This window comes from Poecilia latipinna, unplaced genomic scaffold (genome assembly GCF_001443285.1).
Source record: "Poecilia latipinna isolate Pla-1442-1.1 unplaced genomic scaffold, P_latipinna-1.0 Scaffold12, whole genome shotgun sequence".
Lineage (NCBI taxonomy): Eukaryota > Metazoa > Chordata > Actinopteri > Cyprinodontiformes > Poeciliidae > Poecilia > Poecilia latipinna.
The window spans coordinates 684,520-692,652 of record NW_015112628.1 but is presented as its reverse complement, the minus strand read 5'-3'; the positions used below and the strand labels follow the sequence as shown (position 1 = coordinate 692,652).

General features: G+C 39.2%; 1 protein-coding gene across 3 annotated transcripts in view; it reads right to left on the bottom strand.

Annotated features, from left to right (window-relative positions):
* Positions 1-5,948, bottom strand: part of ddr2b (discoidin domain receptor tyrosine kinase 2b) — a 19,374-nt gene extending 13,426 nt beyond the window's left edge. The window contains exons 1-4 of one of the 3 annotated variants that reach the window (XM_015030812.1): positions 5,782-5,948; positions 5,340-5,444; positions 2,640-2,742; positions 2,289-2,526 (exon numbers count right to left, since the gene is read on the bottom strand). In XM_015030812.1, the coding sequence (XP_014886298.1) occupies positions 2,289-2,526; positions 2,640-2,742; positions 5,340-5,444; positions 5,782-5,791 (456 nt within the window). In that variant the 5' untranslated portion in view covers positions 5,792-5,948. Of the gene's footprint in view, positions 1-2,288; positions 2,527-2,639; positions 2,743-4,186; positions 4,304-5,339; positions 5,445-5,781 lie in introns of those variants that run through there. The other 2 variants (XM_015030821.1, XM_015030830.1) reach the window with 2 other exon arrangements.
* Between the last annotated feature and the right edge of the window lie 2,185 nt (positions 5,949-8,133).

The following is an 8,133-nucleotide window of genomic DNA, read 5'->3' as shown; positions in this document are numbered from 1 at the left end:
TTTGTTAATATTCTGTCCTAGAATGCGGTTAGATATGCCCTTTTTTTTTGAACACCTGCCCCTTCAGTGGTCTCTGCACGGCCCTGGGGGGCGGAGCTAATTACTTTTCCATGTAGGATCAGTGGCGCTTCCGAAAACTTTGCGTGGGATGGCCAGACCAGACCAGAAAAAATGTACAGGAATTCACGGCTCAGGAAATGCATAATTCACATTTTATATAAATTTAGTTATTTATTCTTTTTTATTTAACATTTTTCAAGATGGGGCTGTAGCCACCTTTAGACCCCCTCTCAGGATTTTTTCAGCTCATCTTTGTCTGATGTTGAGATTTGTTATATGATCTGAAACATCTGTGACAGAAAAAACTACTATTCTTTAAGATGGGCAACTATTTCAACCACACATGCTAATATTGATGTACACCACATGTTTACGTATATAAACATAATCATAGCATGAACATAATGTAGTTTCTATTTCTTTTTCGTACACTTCCTGGTATGGAGGAAAACATCTTTAACAATTTTATTTTGCTTTCAGGCTGCTGCAAAGTGTGTGTCTGATGTGTAGATCCATTTGGAATTTTAATGTAAAAATTCTGCCCTGATCTGAAGGGCCGCATGGGGCGTCGCAGTTAGAAGTGAGTTAAAATCTGCCAGATTTCTTATCTCTGTCTCCACCTGTGATGCCCCTCCAACTTTACCCTCAAATGCAGCTGCATTCGCTTTGCCCAGAGACGGACGAAATTAAATGGAGTCTCTTTTTGCATCTGACTTGGAAAATCCAACTTACTAATTGAAGCGGGAACCGATGTGGACTGAGGCAAACCTAACACAGAATCCAGATGATGAGGAAAAAAGTCACCCAAAATCTTATTTAAAAAGAAAAGGTTCAGTAATTCTTAATGACATTTACGCTGAAATCATCAGGGTGTCCGCACATCCTTAAAAAGTCTTAAAAAGCCTGAAGAGCTTGAAATATCTTAAATTATTATTTTTTTAAAGTAAGTTGGCCTTAAATATGTTAATCATAGGTGTTAAGTTTTGTTGTAAGACTATTTAACCTTGTTTAATCTATTTAAGCTAGCTAAAAAGTCTTTAATATAACAACAGCGGACAGCCCCATCATTATAAATACCTGTTCTTACTGCATTTTGCCATGCTAGAAAATGATCCGTTGATACTTTCAGTGCAGTTATGTGATCATCACGGGTGAAGCTGTGAAAGAGTCCAGCTGAAATCAATGTCCTGCACTTATTAGCAGATTGATAGCCATCAGAGAGACCTAGATGTTTCAGAAATCCTTGTGTTCTTGTGTTGGCAGTGGTTTCCTGCAGAAGATCAGCATCGTGTTGCATCAAAAGGAGGGGCGCACCGGATAAATCAGACCAGATTTCCTCAATTTTAGACGATACCTACATGTGAAACCGATCTTATCCAACTATACAAAGGTCTGAAGATCAGTCAATAAGTAGACCTGTCACAGTAACAAATAAATCAATTAATATGATAATTTAAAAACTCAATTTTTGTTTGAATGATTTATCGCTTGTCTCTCTCTAAAAAACTGGATGACAGAAGTCTTCAGTTTGGTGTTTTGATCTCAACTAGACAGTTTTTTGAAGGACAGTTATGCTTACAGAGGCTTCATAATTAATTTATTTGTTGTTTCTGTTGTTTTGTTTATTTATTTCATATATTTTAAATGTCTTCCAGTTCCAGTGTTAAATGTTTGTTAGAATTTATAGTTTATTAATCTTTGAGAATGCGTTCTTGCGTTATTATGCTGCTAGCATTACATTACTTGAAAATTATCTCAAAACAACATTATCGTTTATCGCAATAACTTCTGGAGTGATTTATCGTCCAGGTAAATTTGTTATCGTGACTGGCCAACCATTAACAATAAGAGCAACAATAGTCACATTGTTGATGCCAACTTGGCAAATCTGTTGTTGCACTTAACTTTTCAGACAAAAAAAACAAACAAAATAAATTAGTTTCGGCCAAAATTGGAATCAGCAGGTCTAGCTTTTTAATGATCGGTTCTTGGCCTAAAAACTGCAATCGCTGCAACAATAATGAAAACGCCTCGGGATTTTGTAAAACTAAGTTTCAGCTCATCACTGTAAAGATTTGTTGGCTTTTTTTATTTTATTATTAAACTTTTAAAACAGATACTTAGTCTGTTTCTATTGTTCCCCAGAGATATAATTAAAAATAATCAGCACGTTGTCGCCTTGACTGACTCAGATTTATGAAGTAGTGTTGTCCGGAAAGCACACGCACCTGATTTCCCATCCTGTCATGCCAGCCCACCCAGCTGCTGCCGTCCCGGCTGTACTTTATTCTGTACCTCTGGGCGAATTCGTTCCCCATGCCGTCGGCGTGGCGACCCTGGGTGCCCACGAGGGTGATAAAGTGCAGCGAGCGCAAATCCACCTGGAGGTACTCCTTGAAGCCGCCCGGTTCCGACATGATGTCGGGACACCAGGCCCCGTCCCCATCACCAGTGTCAAAGTCCAGTCTGGGGAAGCAGAGGGTGAAAAAGAAAAAAAAAAAGGAGAGTTTACAGTCACATTTTGTTTCTCAAATAGATCAGAAGTGAGATGTTGGAAGGAAAGCAGGAGTTAAAGTTGCCTTCCGAATCGTGCGGCAGTGGACTCGGACCACTGACTGGAAGCAGAGATGTCCTCGTCCTGGATCTGCCCACTGGTCATGCCCAGAGGATAGCGACACATTTCTGAAAACACAGCCAGACACAAGACAGCTGCTGTAAAATACTCTGTTAGGTTTATAAGTCACTGAACATATTAAAGATCTGCTATCGTCGTATCAACCTTCAATCTCTGGAAGAACCTTCTGGTTCTGATTCTGCATCCCCAGAACCAGAACCAAACATGGAGAGGCAAACGAACAAACTTCCAGAAAACTACAAGCCTGCCGAAATGCTGACTTCCTTTGAATCAGGGCTACAAACCCATCTGTTCAGAGCTGCCATTGATGAATAGTAACCAGAACATTAATTGATATATTTGATCTGTATTTAATGATCATTCTTGATGATGACATTTGGCAAAATGAAATGTTTTTTGCTTATTTCATAACTAATTATTCTGTCATGTTTTCATAATGTGAAGCACTTTGAACTGCTTTGTTGCTCAAATGTGCTACACAAATAAGCTGGACTTGACCGATATCCGCCTTCAGGAAGTCATCACAACATGCCTCCTCTAGTAACCATTTAACACCGTTTTCACTGAGTGGCAGCTCATACTTCCCGTTTGCTAATTGCTCCTGGCTAGTCTGAAGGAGCTGAGTGGAGGAGTTCCAGAGGAGGACTGATCTGTCATGCAGAAGCCTGGAAACTGTTGTTCTGAGGAGGAGTTTCGTCCTCAAAGTTGTGCAAACCAGGTGTTTTGCACACCTGGTTGCCACAGGAGATTAAGGGATTTCTCACTTATGAATGAAAGAATCAAGGCAACACTCGAGGTATGTTTTTGATGAGCGAATAACATTATAACATGAGGCTCAAAATAGTCGATTTTAAATAGTACTGTCCCTTTAAGTTCCAACCGAGGAAGCTCGATACAAACACCTTTTCAGGTTTTGATTTCAAAAGCGGTGAACATCTTGTCCAACTTGATGAAGGCTTCAAAACACACAGAAGTTTGTGTTGGTGTCAAAACATGGAAAAGTTTAACGGACATGAATACTTTTGCAAGGTGTCTTGCCATTTCCCTCCCCCCTCTCCTACTCCCATCTTTTTATATATTTCTACAGGACCTCAGGAGTTGAGTACTAATTGGACTGGACTGCCTTCCTCCCTCTTGCCCCTTTTCCTGCTGCCCTGCGTGGCCCCTGAAGCCAAACAGAGGCATCACTGTGTGGGTGCCAGTCTAAGCAAAACGAGAAGGGAGTGTCTGCTGAACTGGCTGCTCTTCACTTTCCTCGGTTTTCATGACTTTTTTAGCAAAAAAAAAAATCTTAGAAAGCCGGCCCAGATTATCTTAGGAAAACAAAACTCAAGGTATTAGAGAAAGCATCTGATCCCAAATATAGCAGACAAAGGGGTGAAAGGGTATCCTGATTAGTCCTATCCCCGGTCGAGGTTTTCTTGTTGCCCTGTTGCCCGCAAAACTTTAAGAAGGCAGAGAAAAGAACAGTCTTGAAATGTAAGGACGCACCTGATTCGTCACATGTGGAGAATGAGAGCAGGAGTGTATGTTAGCCAGAACTACGCCAACAAACCTTCTGCCTTCCCCGCCCTGCCTCCTGCTCCTGAAAGCTCTGCCTGTGCTGAGGATGTTTGCCTCCTGACCACTGGGCAAACCGCACACACACACATGCACTCACACTCACACACACACTTCCTTGTACTGCTACCGCACAGAGAACTTCGCATCGGCTTCTGTTCATTTAAGTAGCTGCTTTTAAAATAAGAACTTAAAGTTTTATCAAAACATTTTGCAGTACATTTTGTGATGAGGATAAAAGTGGCGATAACTTTTTATCAATTCTTCTTTGAGGCAACCATGTGGCTGTGACTGAATTTCTTTAAGACAGAAGTTGATAAAGAACTGCATACTACTTTTTTTTTTTTTCAAATGTATTGATGCCTTCAATGAAAAAATTTGTAAAACTAACAATCTTAACAAATTGGGAGCATTTTAAACCTCATTAACTGGAATTTATTGTGACAACAATGAATCAAAATTCTTATCGTGATAAGAAATTTGTCGCGATATATGATAACCAATACAATAAATGCTCACCCCTAATGTCTAAACAGTGGAGGAAAGTAATAAAACGAACAATCCCAACACTACAAACAGATTTCGGGGCTTTTAAACATTATTGACTGGAATTTATCGTGACAACAATTAATCAAAAATTCTCATTGGGATGAGAAATTTATTACGATAAGTGTTAAATGATAAACGATACGATAAATGCCTAACCCAGACATTTTTTTTAACCCTAACTATTCAGTTGAGTTAAATTCAAATCCAAAAAATATTACTAGTATATTCCTAACACACACTTTAACCAAAACATAATTCACATCATAACTCTAATCCCAACCTGTAGAACTGCAAGAAAACAAGTGATGACCTGGAAAATGTCTTCAATGGTGACAGTGGTCCTCTATATGTAGCACGTAAAAGTCCACACACACGCACACACACTCAGACACACACACACACCATGTATTCTGAGCCCACCCACCTTAAGGTCCGGACAACATGCCAATGTTTTCATTTTTTGAATAATCTTATGAACAGCAGCTGACTGGTCTGCCTTCTGGCTGGCAGATGAACGACCTGAACGAGTCTCTACCTGGATTGACTTGAGCCTTTACGGTGGCGGCCGTCAGGATGAAGAAGACGCAGCAAAGGTTCAGTTTGACCTCCATGACGCTCGTCGTCTCAAGGAGCTGCGAACCTGAAAAGGCAGATAGAGAATAAAATGTTTTTTTCTAAATCTTCCATTTGGAGTCATTGATCTCATTCACTTGGCGTTCTTACATATGTCTGCGGAAGAATTAGTCAGAGGAAATCAAAACATTAGACTTTAAATCTTAAACTGGACAGCTCTACTGAATGTATTGCTACATTTACACACACAAAAAAAATGAAATAAAAGAGCAGGAACATATAAGACTGAACTCCAAATCCTGCATCTAGATTAAGAAAATGCAACTTTTAACAAGTAAGTTGTGTGAATATAGCACTTTTTTTGAACAGTTCAAGGTTTGTTCTTCTTTGTTGGTTTTACTTACATTCTGACATTCCTCTGTCCTCTCTCAGAGAAGATTCCACATTCTCTAGAACTTGATGCACTCAAAGCCGTGAGTTGTTGCTGACCTCGTCTTTGGAAGGTATTTCTGGGTATGGACAGGAGACTCAGAGGGAGAGAGGGAGGGGAAGAGAGAGAGAGAGAGAGAGAGAGAGGGAGAGAGAGAGAGAGAGAGAGAGAAAGGAAAACACAGGCTGATGCAACAGTCAATCCATCTGGGATGGAAGGAAAGAAACAGAGAAAACAGACACGTTTCGAGCTGAGATTATTTGAAATTGTGACCCTGAAGAGGAGAGCTGCTGTACGTATGATGAAGATCAGAAACAGAAGCAGATTAGCACTTTAAATATCAAGTAAATCCACAAACTGCACCAAAACATAAACAGAAGACTGACACATTTCACTTGATCCCATCTGGGACTGTAAAGATCTCCAAGATGAATTTCAGTTGAAACCTTTTCAACTTCTCCCTTCATGTCATCCATATCCAGGTTTATGTACATATTATAAATATCACAATATCACCAGTTTGTTTCACTTCTGTGGGTTAGGTTATAGCGTACATCAACAAGTGAAATTGTTTCCCTTCAATCTTCACACATGATTTTAGCTCACACACGAGCTAAAAAAGAAATACTCAGCTAATTTTTACCCCTTAAAGGGGCAGTATTATGTAAAATCTACTTTTTGGAGCTTTACATCATGTTATAGAGTTAATCCTTTATCAAAAACATACCTGGAATGTTAATGTGATTCTTTAATCCTTTAATCTCCCATGGCAACCGTTCAGCTGTGCAAAACGCCTGGCTGGACTAGGCGTAAGAATGTTGTTAGAGGGTTAATAGAGGAGTCATGTTGTGATGACTTCCTGAAGGTGGAGTTTTGGAAAGAGCAGGAGCTTCTTAAGGAGACAGAGACCCAACTTCAAGACCTTCAATTACAAAGTCAAAATTATTTGATTGTGCTATAAAATGGCACTATGTGCTTGGAAAACGAGTAATACCACCTCTCTAACAGGATTTCAGGGCATCAGAAATCAGAAAACAAGTACTAAAAATGTTAAATTCAAATAGAATTTTTTTTTGAAAATCCAAGTTAGCAATTATGCACTACTTTTTGGTGGTAAAAATTCTAACAAGAGATTCAAGTTAGTATTTGTACTAAGTGACTTGCCTGACTTCAAGGACAATTAATATTTTTCCAAGACGCCATATAAAAAATGGCAGAGTAATTTTTCCTGTATCAGAGAAACTTTACCAGATATGCTTTTGTTTCAGACGCTGCAGAGCAAAAACTGAGATGTTTATATTGCGGAGAAAATCAGAATCGTAAAGTAGAAACGTACTGAATCAAAACCCAGTCGGTCATTTCCCACTTTATGCTCTACACCAGCTTCTAACCATTCACCTCAAACCTCAAGCAAGGGATCATACCGGAACATTTTACTGTATGCAAACTCATCATTTTACATCGAACGATTCAATTTACTGGCGAAACACAAAATAAGATTCGAGAGCGTGAACAGGATGACCCTACAGTCTTTTTTTTTTTTTTAATGATAATCAAACAGATTAAAGAGGATGCCAACTGCAGCGGGCCGCCCACTATCTGTGTCAGCAGCAGCTGCAGGACGCCGCGGACGGATGTGGGCGGGTAATGGCTGATATTATTCATATTTTCCAGCTTATCAGCTTTACACGGAGCTGCTGCCGCCTGCAGACGTGCTGCACTTAATGGGAGCTGACCCGGTTTAATGAGCACAGCTGGTGCTTCACCGAGAACTTCCCGCATCTTGTTTTCACAACAGGTCAGGTGGTTTTTATTTTTTATTAAAGGTTGTCCTTACTTTGGAAAACTGTTTTCACTTCAGAGATTCTTTTCAAAAAGTAAAGCTGAACCGATCCGATATTAATATTTCAATCGGTCGTGAATTATAGATCGGGTATCGTAACAATGCTTAAAGCAATCCATAAGAACAGATCTATTCAGTCTAATTCTACGCTTCGTGCTCTGAGCGACGTCATGCTTTATTTATTTTACATTATATTTTGAATTCCTAATTTCTGCACCATTTGAAAGAAAATTGTTGCACTTTTTTTTTATACAAGTTTGACCAAGGTAGTCAACTTGTTGCTTTTGTCAATTTCAGTTTCTTTACTATTTATTTTACATTTGCTCTTCTACTCCTAATTGCACTGACTGAACGAATTGCAGTTGTGTTGGTTCTACATGTTTGACCAAACTTGTGAAGCTATTTGTGTTTCCAGTTGTGCTGTACTGGTGCAGAGTTGCCAAATAAATTTGTAATTTAAAGCATTTATGTTTATGTTTAAAA